Raw genomic sequence first — 14,503 nt, 5'->3', positions numbered from 1 at the left:
TCCCCTCCCCCTCTGTCACCTCCTAGAGTTTCGTTCTTTCAAACTTTTTGAGACCCTAATTGGTGGTCTCTGAGTGGCTCTCCAAGACTCCCGCCTCCAGAATAACTCTCATCACGTCACCGGGCCCAAGAGGGGCGTGGAGGTGAACGAAAGGGCTCCCCGAACTTTTTTTCCTGTGGGGGACGATCGGGGGCTCCGTGGTGATTGGCCAGAGTGCATCACTGCAAACCTGTCAATCACGGGGGCTCCCGCAGGCGAGGGGCGGACCGAGCCCAACCCTAGGGGAATCGGAGCAGGTATATAAGAGGCCTGGCGAGTGCCCGGCCAGACAGCGAATGCGACCAGCTCCTGGCAAAGCATCAGGTGAGAGTGGCCTGCGGGTTCCTGTAGACCTGGCGCGGAGCGCTTCAGCAAGCCTATCCTTCCCTCCCGACCCGCTGGCCCACCGGCCCCCAAGTGCCCCTCCGACGGAGCCCCCAGGCCTTTTCACCGTGGCCGCTCCAGCCCCGGGAGCGCCTTCTCCTCCCGCCACTCTGGCGCACCTTCTTCCCGCTCCGGCCATGTACAGCCTGCTGGAGACTGAACTCAAGAACCCCGTGGGGCCATCCACTCCAGGGACAGGAGCTGGTGGCCCCACAGCCCCGGGCGGTGCAGGCAAGAGTAGCTCGAACACAGCCAGCGGCGCGAACGCAGGCGGAGGCAGCGGTGGCGGCGCGAGCGGCGGTGGCGGGGGCAGTGATCAGGACCGCGTGAAAAGGCCCATGAACGCCTTCATGGTGTGGTCCCGCGGGCAGCGGCGCAAGATGGCCTTGGAGAACCCCAAGATGCACAACTCTGAGATCAGCAAGCGCTTGGGCGCCGACTGGAAACTGCTGACCGACGCCGAGAAGCGGCCGTTCATCGACGAGGCCAAGCGACTGCGCGCTGTGCACATGAAAGAGTACCCGGACTATAAGTACCGGCCGCGCCGCAAGACCAAGACTTTGCTCAAGAAGGACAAGTACTCCTTGCCGGGTGGCCTCCTGCCCCCCGGCGCCGCCGCAGCCGCCGCCGCTGCCGCCGCCGCGGCGGCCGCCGCCAGCAGCCCGGTGGGCGTGGGCCAGCGCCTGGACACGTACACACACGTGAACGGATGGGCCAACGGCGCGTACTCGCTGGTGCAGGAGCAGCTGGGCTACGCGCAGCCGGCCACCATGAGCAGCCCGCCGCCGCCCGCGTTGCCTCAGATGCACCGCTACGACATGGCAGGCCTGCAGTACAGCCCCATGATGCCCCCAGGGGCCCAGAGCTACATGAACGCCGCCGCGGCCGCCGCGGCCGCCTCTGGCTACGGGGGCATGGCGCCCTCAGCCGCCGCCGCCGCCGCCGCCGCCTACGGGCAGCAGCCCGCCACCGCCGCGGCCGCCGCCGCCGCCGCCGCCGCCGCCGCCATGAGCCTGGGCCCCATGGGCACGGTGGTGAAGACGGAGCCCAGCTCACCTCCACCCGCCATCACCTCGCACTCGCAGCGCGCGTGCCTCGGAGACCTGCGCGACATGATAAGCATGTACCTGCCACCCGGCGGGGACGCGGCTGACGCTGCTTCGCCGCTGCCAGGCGGCCGCCTGCACACCGTACACCAGCACTACCAGGGCGCGGGGACTGCCGTCAACGGAACCGTGCCGCTGACCCACATCTGAGCGCCGCCCTGCGCTCGCCAGCCCTGCACCCCCACCCCACCCCGCACCCCCCGAGTTGGGACGCCTTGTTGTTTAGCTTTGCTTGCCTGGGTCTGTTGCCTTGTACCTGTGAAGGGGAGGACAGAAAGTTTTGCCATAGCTGTCCGGTTTTGTACAAAAGCAAAAGAAGTCCGGAGCAGCTAAGCTAGGACTTTCTAGAGCTCGACTGCCCTTTCCTCCCCTTTTGTAGGCTGGAATCGCTGTGATGTTCGCAAAGAAAAAGCAGCCCCCCCCCATCCTCCGGGGTTCCCGGGTTTTCCAGTTGCATTTGAAAATGTTGTCTCCTTAGTTTGCTGTTAGTCATGGAGTGAGTGAATGGGAGAAACTGTACTCGTACTCGCGCGGGTGAAGCTGACCTGAAACCTGCAACCTCCCCTCCTCCAGTCGCGTTGCATCCGTTTTCCTCCTGGGCTTTTGGGGGGCTGACCACGCGGAGGGGCGCGGCAGCTAAATCCAATGTTAATTTATAGCCAGGTGTGCGTGTGTCTCCCGCATCGCAGTCCTTGGCCACAGGCAGCTTGTCCAGTCCGCATTTAGTTTGTTGCGTTGTGATTTCTGCCGTGATCAATATTTGATACTTTGTCGCGATGATGTTTTCAGATTTCGTTTGTGTTGTGGGGAAGGGGCTATTTTGTTTAATGTTTTTCAAGGGTTTACTCTTAATTCTTAAATGAGAGATCAATAAATTTTATAACCAACATAATGGAGTCCTGATAATTTTGTGAGCCTGAAACTTTAGGTGCGGGGTGGATATTACAACTGTGGTCCTGTCCTGGGGGTGGGAGGCACCTGAGGGACGTTGAGTGATCTGAAATGGTTTATTTTTTAACTACTGGTAAACCAAAACACAGCGGCTGCTAATATTTTCAACTGAAACTCTGAGGAGAAAGTAGTTTGTCTAAAGCGAACCTCCCGCGGCCACGCACTTGTTGATAGCTCTGAGAGGCCAATGGAACCAGCAAAAAAAGGGGTACCTTTACCTTTGTGCACTGGGGCGGGAAGACACTAGAGCCAAGCTGAAAACGAAAACCCTTCAGAAATCTCAATTATCTTATTAGAAATAAATAGATTACAGGAATCCCTATGAGGAAATAAATATATTTCAACTGTGGTGGCAGAAGCTGGAGAACCAGCATTCAAAGAACATAAGGTTTGATTTTGCAAAGTGCATGTTAGATCTCTTAAAAAAAAAAAAAAAAAAAGACCTAAAGGATCTCTAAAACTCTGAATGGCTTTTTCTTTTCACTTGTCAACCCAGTCCACATACTTATTTTCTAAAAGAGGCTCCCTCTCATTCCAAACCAGGAGCCCACTTTCTACTCCTCCCCCACCGACTTCCCCCAGTCCCTGACCCTTGGCCATGCCGCTGTGTCCCCTGAAAGCCCTTTCGTTTCGCTCTGGCCACACGGCCCCAGTGTATCTGTATGGAGTCTAGGAAGAAAACAAATAGAACCAGTGTTTTTTTACTGCCTTCTCAGCTGTTTGAGGTGATTTCCTTAATCCCTTTAATCCTGTTACTTCGCTATCCCAGTATAACTAAACTAGGACTTTCCAATAAGCTCGGCCTGGTGCACTGTTTTTAACCTCATCTACTTCTGGCCACAGGTTTGTTTGCTTGAGGTCTGCTGGGAATCTGGGCGACAGAATCTCCCGTAAATTGGTTCGAATTCCACATTTTCAGCCGGCTTCTTTGTGCGGGCCAGCCTTTCACCTGCTGGCTGGGGCGGGTTTCAGGGGGAGGGGTAGGGGCTTTCAACAACTTCAGGGGTCGTTCCAGCTTTTTACACATCACTGAGGATCCTGAAGACTAAGCTTACTATGCCTCTACGAGAGAAGTCCGAAGTCCGGTCTCCCAGGAAAAGTAGCGCCATCCCTCCACAGAGGACACTGGCACCTTCTTCCCCTCACCTATAGCACCCACCTCACACTGTGCAGCAAGGGGTGGGAGGGCTTCTGTCAGTGAATTACAGATTACAGCCCATTGCCCTCCACCCCAAAGCTCCTTCCTGGTCTGCTGTGTCCCTGCTGAACTCAGACACGGCCTCTGCTCTACTCCCTCTTTTCCCACAGACCTCGGTCCCTCCAGGCTGGTCCGTGCTGCCTAGATTGGAGCTAACTGAACAGACTGTCAGGATGCTGAGCCTCAACCTCCTCCCCGTACTCCAGTGTCCCAGGGTCTGGAGGAAACTCTCTTGTCATATTCACTCCCCTATTCATCTTTCACAGTGTTTGGGTCTCAATAAAGTACCTGTTTGTAGGTTACTCTGGGTTCAAATTTCTAGCAATTGTGGACACAAGCTTGATTTGAAATGACTCCAGGAAAGGGAGGGTGAAAACAAGCAATTCCAACCCACTGAGGGGGCGGTGGCGACTGGGATAAACTGACACTGCTTCTTTGGAAGAGTCCATTGTGTGGCTGCCTTCTTAGAAGTGCCAGGGTCACCCTTTCAGCAGTCTCACATACTGCTCACTCCCTCTCTAAACATCCATGGCTTTGTGCTCCACTTTGTCTGATTTCCAAATTGTCTGTAAGAGAAAAGATTTCATCAATCAGCACATTTGGAGGATTTAAATATAGATGAAAGACAATTTTTTTAAAAAACTTTAGCAATAGGGAAGGGAAATGAACTGAACTGGGGTGAAACTTCTATCCTCTAGGCCCAAGTTTTCAAACCAGAGCGCGTGCCTGTACACACACACACACACACACACACACACACACACACACTTCTTTACACACCTCTACCAGGACAACTGAACTGCTCCTTAATCTCTTTTACAGATTAGGGTTCTTGTAAGGTTTTTAATTTGAAATAAGGGTTCTGCTGCTTAAGTATCAACACTAACAAAATCTGGTCACACCCAAACACTCCTCTCCCTTGTACATATGAAGAAACTGGCCCCTAAGGAAAAAAATGGCAATGCTCAAGGTTGCTTAGCTGGCTCTATGGCAGCACAAGCATGGAGGGCTTTCTGTTGCACCACAAGATGAAGAGAAATGGATGAAATCTAGTTTTAGTTGCCTCTCAAGCTCGCAATCCCGCAGGTCTCTGAAGAAAAGAGATAATTCCTAACACAGACACCTAGTAGCCACCGCTTGGTGAACAATGAAGTGATGTGGGGAGCATAGGGTCTTACAGAGTGGAAAACACCAGCCCCTATCTTTTATCTTTCCACTAACAGGAGCGGAGTTACCGTTTGGTGGGAATTATCCTACATAGAGATTTTCTTTCCTGTCAGGTCTACACAACTCCCCTTACTAATCCCCCTTCTAGATATTCAGAGCGGGAGAGGCCACCCAAAATGAAGGAAGAGATTTGTAAACAAAGACACTCATCACAGACCTCCCTATAATGGTAAAAGTTACACACAACCCAAATAGGAAAACATTATGCAAAATATTGTTTTCAAAAAAGACTACTTTGCAGATTAAAAATTGTGTGTGGAGAGATTTTAATGACATAGGGAAATGCTTAAACCACAAAGTGAAAAGAGTGAGATACACAAAAGTATATTCAGTATGTATGATCTATTTAAAAATAAGTAGGTATGACTAAAAACTATGCAAAAATTCAGGGTAGTATTATGAATACTGGTTAGTCTTCCTTATATATTCTTGTACTTTTCAATTTTCTCTGATAAGATTATATTTCTGTTATCACCAGAAAAGGCATTTAAAAAAATATATTCCCTCCCTATCACAAATACAGAAAAATGTGTCTCCTTGTGAAAGAAAAGTTCCAGCTTTCCCTTCATTTGTTTTGGGGCAAGGGGGGAGCAGGGAGCCATGGGAGCAGTAATCCTTCAGCTTTCCTCAGCCTGGACAGTGAACGCAAGTAGGACAAGCACACTAGAGTAACACCAGCCTCTTCGGCCAAGTGCCCTCTTCAGCAAGCAGGAGCAGGAGCAGATTAGTGAGGGCTCCATCATTCTTCAGACCCACTCACTGAAGAAAAAGACCTCTTTAGGAGCTAAGATCAACAGCGGGAAGCAGTGGCCACTGAGGACCCAGAAGGCACATACTAACTAGTAAACCCAGGGGCTTGAGTAACCCTCATTGCCCTCTTGGGATGGGGAGGGGAGAACAAGCCCAGAGGTTGGGTCCCAGGACAGGAGGAGGAGGGGCTAGGTGAGCACCCACCACCAGCTGAATGAAACATAATATGCTATGTCCCTTCTCCCCATCATCACCATCATCACCATCCTCAGCCTTTTCTGCTGGACCACTATCATGGCTTCCTACCTGCTCCCCACCAACTATTCTTCCTATAGAGTTCCATCTACTTTGCAAACATAAAACCTATCATTGTTACTTCCCTTCTTATTAACCTTCTAGTGGCTACTTTTGATTGCTCTTGGGAAAATCTCCCAACTGCTCCAAAGCTGTGCTTGATCCAGCTCCTCCCATCTCTCTGGGCTCAACTCCTTGCACTTTTACTCTTCCTTATCTCAACACCAGCAAGAATTTATTTGATAAATGTTTGCTAAATATGTTATGGTTCCTAAGGTTTCATATCTAAATACAATTTAAAGTTCAGTAATTGTCTCAGATAAAGATTATTTTGCACAGTACATGTCTTAGTTTACATCAGCGGAATTTCCCCAGATCCACGCATCAAACACAGATTTCCTGACAATTAATAAAATTTATTATAAAAAAATACATTGTTTCTTTCCTGCCTCAAGGTTTTTGAATTTGTTGTTCCCCTTTCTTGGATTGTTCTTTCCCAAGCTCTTCCCAACAAATACTTCAGTGTCTTCCTGAAGATCTCAGTTCAAGCGTCACTTTGGGGAAGTCTTCCATGATGCCCACCTTCAGAATAGGACAAATCTGCTTGTAATAAGCTCTCATAGCACTGGGTACCTTTTCACAGCACTGATCTCAGTCGTCATTTTATGTTTACTTATGTGATTCTGCCTATTGTTCGTCTCTCATCTAGTATTGTGAGTTCCATAAGGACAAAGTCTGTGTCTGATTTTTTCAGCAATACTTATTCCATATTAGGTTCTCAAAAATATGCAACCACAATATTTTCAGACCCTGTGCATAGTTTCAGGCACAAAGCCATTATGTAGTATGTATTAGCTGTGATGGTCCCCTTTCTTAGCAACATCTGATGATTCTTCAGGGAAGAGCTAATGCTCTCTGGTCAGATTCTGTAATTCCCATCATCACAAGCAATGTTTCTCTTGCTAGAAAGCAAGCAAAATAAAACATCACAATTAAAAAGGAACAAACTATATGACACCACAAGCAAAAACACAAAATTTAAAAATAGATAAATAGGACTTTGTCAAAATTAGACTTTTTTGCTTCAAAGGACATACATCATGAAGGAAGTGAAGAGACAACTCATGGAATAGGAAAAATATACACAAATCATATATCTTATAAGAGGCTCATATGTAAAGGCTTACAACGTAATAATAATAATAATAATAACAATGTATCCTACTACAAATGAGCAAAAGACTTGAGTCAGAATTTTTCCAAGGAGAATATACAAATGGTCAACAAGCACATGAAAAAATGCTCAACATCATTAGTCATCAGAGAAATGCAAATCAAAACTACTTTACTTCAACTAGGATGACTATAATAATAATTTTTAAGTATGCAATAACAAGCATTGATGAGGATGTGGAAAAAATGTAATATTTATACAGTGCTAGTGGGAATGTAAAATAGTAAAGCCACTTTAGAATATAGTATGGCAGTTCCTCAAAAGGTTAAACACTGACCATATGACCCAGAAATTCTAGTAGTAAGAATAACCAAGAAAAATAAAAACAAATGTCCACACAAATATTTGTACACTAATGTTCATAGCAGCATTATTTGTAATAGCAAAAAAGTTGAAACAACATAATTGTATATTTACTTATTAAGAATAAATAAAATGTGATATATCCATACAATGGAATATTATTCTTCAGTGAAAAGAAATTGAGTACTTGTTTATATACAGGTTAGTATATATGAAGCAATCTTATCCCCAAAGCAATGCGCACACACAGCATCCAGATCTTAGTTTCTAATATCATTCTTCAATAAAAGGAAACAGGGCTATTCTAGGACAGGGGCCAGAAATATACAGAATGAGCCTGGAACATCCTGTAGTGACAGAAATAAGAAAAGGTAAGAAAAAAGGCAAGGAAAAATGAAAGGAAGGAACACGTGTAATTATGGGGCTGTGCCAAAGGGACACAGGTGCCAACTAAAAGAGCTCCAATGATCAAATTGGGAACAATTTGAGTAACAAAATGAATAAATTAGTATGGGATTATAACCCAAAGTATACAATAAATATCTATGCATTCACACTGAAATAAACAATTAAATAAATACATAAATGAGGGGAGAATAGACAAATCTTCTGTGTAGAAGAAATATAAATAATTTATATAAATACTCTGGCTTCTCATAGTATGGGCTATTCATAGTGACTACCTTATGAAGAGAAAAGCAAGGAAAGAGGGAAATGAGTAAGTTTGCAGAGGAGAAACTTGACAAACACTATGTCAGTGAGGTCAACATCAACAGTGATAAGTCATGTTGATAGTATGTACCCTTGATATTCTACAATAAAAATGACATTTTTTCTTTGTGGTCTTCCTTCCCCAAACCCATAGTCAGTCTGTCTAGTCAAGAGACAAACATCAGACAAATTCCAATTGAGGGACATTTTACAAAATATTTGACCAGCAACCCTCAAAATCATCAAGGTCATAAAAAAACAGGAAAGCCTGAGAAACTGTCATAGTCAAGAGTAGCCTAAGGAGACATGACTACTAAATGTAATGTAAATGTAATGTAGTATTCTAGATAGGATGTTGGAGCAGTAAAAGGATTTTAAGAAAATCTGAATAAAATATAGAGTTTAGAAATAATATATTAATATTAGTTCATTAATGTAATGGTTGTACCATACTAATGAAAGATGTTAATAATTAGGGAAACTGGGTATAACAACATATGGAAACACTCTGTAAGTATCTTCCCAATTTTTGGTAAATATATAACTGTTCTAAGAAGTAAATTTATTTTTTTTAAAGAAATGAAGTACTGATATATACTACAACACAGATGAAACTTGAAAACATTATGCAGTCACAAAGGAGCACATATTCTATAATTCCATTTATGGTAATGCCCAGAATAAGTAAATCCATAGAAACAGAAGTAGATTAGTGTTTCCCTATGGCTGGAGGAATTGGAGAAGTAATGGGGAATAACTGCAACTGGGTACAGGGTTTCTTTGGGGGATGATTAAAATGTTCTAAAATCAATTGTGATGAGGGTTGCACAATTCTTTGAATATACTAAAAACCATTGACTTGTATGTGGATGAATTTTATGGTTGAATTATATCTCGATAAAGTAGCTATTGTAGGTGTTTGGGAGGCAAATTGTCAAGTTCTAGAGGCTGCTGCACATACCAGGTGCTACTTCAAACTCAAATGCATTTTTCCTAACCTACGCTGTTTGAGCAGGAAGAGTCTTCAAAAATCATCTAGTACAGCATGCACCCTCATTTTACATAAAGGGAAACTGAGACCCAGAGTGACACGAATATGCCAGGTTGCACTTGTTAATGCCAGAATCAGTGAACTAGAACTTGTGTATCCTGCCTTTCTGTTCAATGATTTCCTACAACTATCTCCAAGCTGCCTTTAATAAGGCTTATTATGTTTTTATCCACCTCCACCAAAAATCCCTTCTAAGTGGGAGGGAGGGTAGGTGGAAAATGGCAAACCATTACCAAAAGGACAACTAAATAAACTTTTTAATTACTGAAAACCTAGATTCAACCTACAAAAAAAAATCACTCTTGTGGTAGCAACTACGCTCAGAACTCATTTTAAAAATGAGTACTTTGGAGAATAAGTGGATGCTGCATGGACACGCTCCCAGGGACAAACTGGAATTACAACTAAAATACAGAAAAACTTCCTGAATAATCAATGGAAGACTCATTGGAGAGAACCCTGACACCTGAGGACCAAAAGTGGAGACCGAATAGAGACTGGTAGGAGGGGCAGAGGCATGAAAGGGCTGGCTGGGTGCCCACAGACAACAACTGAAGTTCTAGAGAGATATCTCAGCTGTGGGGGGTTGCCACTGAGAGCTCTGGGGTCTAATCCCCAAACTGGGCCACCAACAGAGAGCACCAGAACTGAGAAGGGTACCCACATAATATCTGGCTGTGAAAAGCAGCAGCGTTGCTGTCTGCCAGGGAGAGATGGCTTGAAATTCAGGCACCCTCTTAAAGGGCCAAAGCACAGAATTCCCTGTGGAGCCACCTTGTGCTCCAGCAGAGGGAGGGCAGAGTGGACTGGAGCTGTGTGAGCAGAAGCCGGACTGGGGACACAGGAGTTAGAGCTCAGAAAGCATATATCCCCCCCTCCCCCATTTTCCTGTGCTGAGTCATTCCCTCATGCAGAGGAGGACATCTTCCCAATACAGACATTTGCCTTGCCTGGAGGAAAGATAGTTTGACCCACCCTGTTGAAAAAAACCTTACTCTGAGGCCACTTAAGAGACTAAAAATAACAATTAGCCTCCAGGCAAAAGCAACTGCCCCACCCAGTTGAAAAAACTCTGGCCTCACTTGAGGACAATTGCCTAGGGGCAATTCAAGTTGGAATACAGTCGGTCCTTGGGTAAATTCGGAGATCCGTTCCTACTGCGCAACATAACTCGATTTTCACCATAAGTCTGAACCCACCTACATAAGCACCTACATCACTCACATGGAGCACATACACAGGAGTAATGAAGTGAAACGGTAAAAAAAAAAAAAAAAAAAAAATTAAAAGAAAGATAACAATTCCTGACCTTTACTTGTGGTAAATAAATGATAAAAAACATAAAACACATATGTACACACATAGAAATGACAGAACTATTTTTTTTATAAATAAATAGGAGATGGCGACATAACCACAAAATGATGTACATTGAGTCCAACGTAACCTGAGAACTGTATGTACTATCAGTCTGTACGCAGAGGCAGTCTCTGAAGGCTTTGAGTCTTTGCCTGATCTAATTAGTCAGAAATAAGCATTTGACACTGTCCTGAACTAAAAATTGAGGACGTAGAGGATCTACTTAATACATAGTCACAAACCCAAACAGACAACCAAAATGAGGAGACAAAGAAACAATCCCCAAATGAGAGAAGTAGAGAATTCACCACAAGAAGATATAAATGAAGCAGAAATAAGAAATTTATCTGAAACAGAGTTCAGAGTAATGATGGTAAGGATGCTCAATAGAATGAGAAAAGATATAGCAACTATGAAAACAGAAATAAAGAATGACATAACACAAATAAAGAACACGTTGGAAGAAATTAGAAGACAGGTTTGAAAAAAATCAGAGAACCAAAAAGAAAAAACAATTAAAAAATAGGAGGACAGCTTAAGGGAGCTGTGGGACAACATGAAACGTAACAATATTAGAATAACAGGTGTGCCAGAAGAGGCAGAAAGGGAAAAAGGGATAGAGCATTTTTAAGAAATAATGGCAGAAAACTTCCATAATCTGGTAAAGGAAAAAGTCACTCAAGTTCAGGAGGCACAGAGAACCCCAAGCAAGAAGAACCCAAATAGGACCACGCCCAGGCACATCATAATTAAAATGACAAAAATTAAAGACAAAGAGAGAATCTTAAAGGCAGCAAGAGAAAAGCAAACTGTTACCTACAAAGGAGTTCCCATAAGGCTGACACTGATTTTTCATCAGGCCAGAAGGGAATGGCATGACATACTCAAGGTAATGGAAAGCAAGGATCTAAACCAAGATTACTATATCCAACAAGGTTATCATTCAAAATAGATGGTCAGATAAAGAGCTTCCCAGACAAAAAAAAAAAAAAAAAGACTGAAAGAGTATATCACCACCAAGCCAGCATTACAAGAAATGATAAAGGGGCTGCTGTGATGAGGAGAAGAAACAGAGAAAGAAACCTAGGCATACAGAATTAAAATGGCAATAAATAAGTACCTATCAATAATAACCCTAAATGTAAATGGATAAAATACTCCAATCAAAATGCATAGGGTAGCTGAATGGATATAAAAATATGACCAACTATATGCTGTCTACAAGAGACCCACCTCAGGACAAAAGACACACACATGATGAGAGTGAAGGGATGAAAAAATTTTCCATACAAATGGAAAAGAAATATTCATATCCAACAAAATAGACTTCTAAATGAAAGCCATCACAAGGGACAACAAAGTTCACTACACAATACTAAAGGGATCAATCCAACAAGAGGATATAACCCTGGTAAACATATATACACCCAATATAGGAGCACCTAAATATATTTTTAAAAACTTCTAGATGACTTTAACGGAGAGATCAACAACAATACAGCCATACTAGGACATTTTTTTTAATACTTTATTGATATTTTTACAGAGAGGAAGGGAGAGGGATAGAGAGTTAGAAACATCGATGAGAGAGAAACATCGATCAGCTGCCTCCTGCACACTCCCTACTGGGAATGTGCCCACAACCAAGGTACATGCCCTTGACCGGAATCGAACCTGGGACCCTTCAGTCCGCAGGCCGACGCTCTATCCACTGAGCCAAACCGGTTAGGGCACCATACTAGGAGATTTTAACACCCTGCTCACTTCACTGGATAGATCTTCCTGACAAAAACTTAACAATGAAACAGTGACTCTGAAGGAGACACTGGATCAGATGGATTTAATTGACATTAATAGAACATCTCACCCTAAAGCAGAAGAATATACATTCTTTTCAAGTGCAGAAAGATCATTCACAAAGAGAGACCACATGTTAGGACACAGAACAAGTCTCTACACGTTGAAGAAGACTGAAATCATATCAAGCATCTTCTTAGATCACAGTGGAGTGAAATTAGAAATCAACTACAGTAAAACCACTCAAAAATATTCAAACACATGGAGGCTAAATAGCATGTTATTAAACAAAAAATGGGTTACCAATGAGATCAAGAAAAAATAAAAAACTACCTGGAAACAAATGAAAATGAAACCACAACAACCCCAAATCTCTGGGACACAGCAAAAGCAGTCCTGAGAAGGACATTTATAGCACTACAGGCATACCTCAAAAAACAAGAAAAATCAGCAATAAACTATTTAACCCTACAACTGAAAGAACTAGAAAGAGAACAATAAGAAAATCCCAGAGTAAGTAGAAGGAGGGAAATAATAAAGGTTAGAGCAGAAATAAACAACATAGAGACAAAAAAAATCAATGAAACTAAGAGCTGGTTCTTTGCAAGGATAAACAAAATTGATGACCCATTAGCCAGACTCATCAAGAAAAAGAGATAAGACCAAAATAAATAAAATCAGAAACGAAATGGGAGGAGTAAGCATGGACACCGAAGAAATACAAAGGATTATAAGAAAATACTATGAACAACTATATGCCAATGAGCTGGACAATGTGGATGCAATGGTCAAATTCCTTGAAAAATGCAATCTCCCAAAACTGAATCAGGAAGGATCAGAAAACCTGAAGAGGCCAATAACGACTGATGAAATAGAAGCAGTACTAATAAAAGCAAAAACAAAATAAAAAAAAAAACACCTCCCAGCAGCCCTGACCGGTTTGGCTCAGTGGATAGAGTGGTGGCCTGAAGACTCAAGGGTCCCAGGTTCAATTCCGGTCAAGGGCATGTACCTTGGTTGCGGGCACATCCCCAGTGGGGAGTGTGCAGGAGGTGGCTGATCGATGTTTCACTCTCATCGATGTTTCTAGCTCTCTATCCCTTTCCCTTCCTCTCTGTAAAAAATCAATAAAATATATAAAAAAAAAAATCCCAGCAAACAAAATCCCAGGTCTGGACAGCTTCAAAGGGGGTTTTACCAAACATTCAAAGAACTAACATCTATACCTCTCAAACTATTTTTAAAAATCCAAGAGGAAGGAACACTTTCAAACTCTTTTTATGAGATCAGCAGTATCATAATTCCAAAACCAGATAAAGACACTACAAAGAAAGAGAATTATAGGCCAATATACATGATGAACATAGATGCGAAAATCCTCAACAAAATTCTAGCAAATCAGATCCAGCATTACATTAGAAAGATTATACACCATGACCAAGCAGGATTTATTCCATGGATGCAAGGCCGGTACAATATTTGCAAATAAATAAATGTGATATATCACATAAACAAATTAAAAGGCAAAAATCACATGATCATATCAATAGATGCAGAAAAAGCATTCCACAAATCCCACACCCATTTTTTATAAAAACTCTCAGCAAAGTGGGAATAGAAGGAAAATATCTCAACATGATAAAGGCCATATATGACAAACCTACAGAGAACATCATACTCAATGGGCAAAAACCATTTCCTCTAAGAACAGGAACAAGACAGGGATGCCCATTTTCACCACTCTTATTCTACATAGTACTGGAAGTCTTAGCCACAGCAATTAGACAAGAAGAAGAAATAAAGGCACCCAAATTGGGAAGGAGGAAGTAAAACTCTCATTATTCTCAGATGACATTATTGTACATAGAACACCCTAAAGACTCCACCAAAAAACCCACTAGATTTAATAAATGAATTTGGCAATATAGCAGGATTCAAAATCAACACTACAAAATTGATGGCTTTTTTATACACCAATAATGAACTCTCAAAAGGAAAAACCAAATAAATAATCCCATTTACCATTGCAACAAAAAAATTAAGATACGTAGGAATAAACTTAACTAAGGAGGTAAAAGACCTATACTTGGAAAACTACA

The 14,503-nt window shown here is 43.2% G+C and overlaps 1 protein-coding gene across 1 annotated transcript; it reads left to right on the top strand.

Annotated features, from left to right (window-relative positions):
• Positions 1-209: 209 nt before the first annotated feature.
• Positions 210-1,679, top strand: SOX3 (SRY-box transcription factor 3; the record flags this gene model as incomplete). Its single annotated transcript, XM_081115048.1, has 1 exon — positions 210-1,679. Exon 1 carries the CDS (start codon positions 336-338, stop codon positions 1,677-1,679), a length of 1,344 nt encoding a protein of 447 aa, XP_080971174.1. The 5' UTR covers positions 210-335.
• Positions 1,680-14,503: the final 12,824 nt, after the last annotated feature.

The sequence above is a fragment of the Myotis nattereri genome (genome assembly GCF_964212035.1).
Source record: "Myotis nattereri genome assembly, chromosome: X".
Lineage (NCBI taxonomy): Eukaryota > Metazoa > Chordata > Mammalia > Chiroptera > Vespertilionidae > Myotis > Myotis nattereri.
Note: the sequence above shows the minus strand (reverse complement) of the source record. Positions and strands in the feature narration are given on the sequence as shown.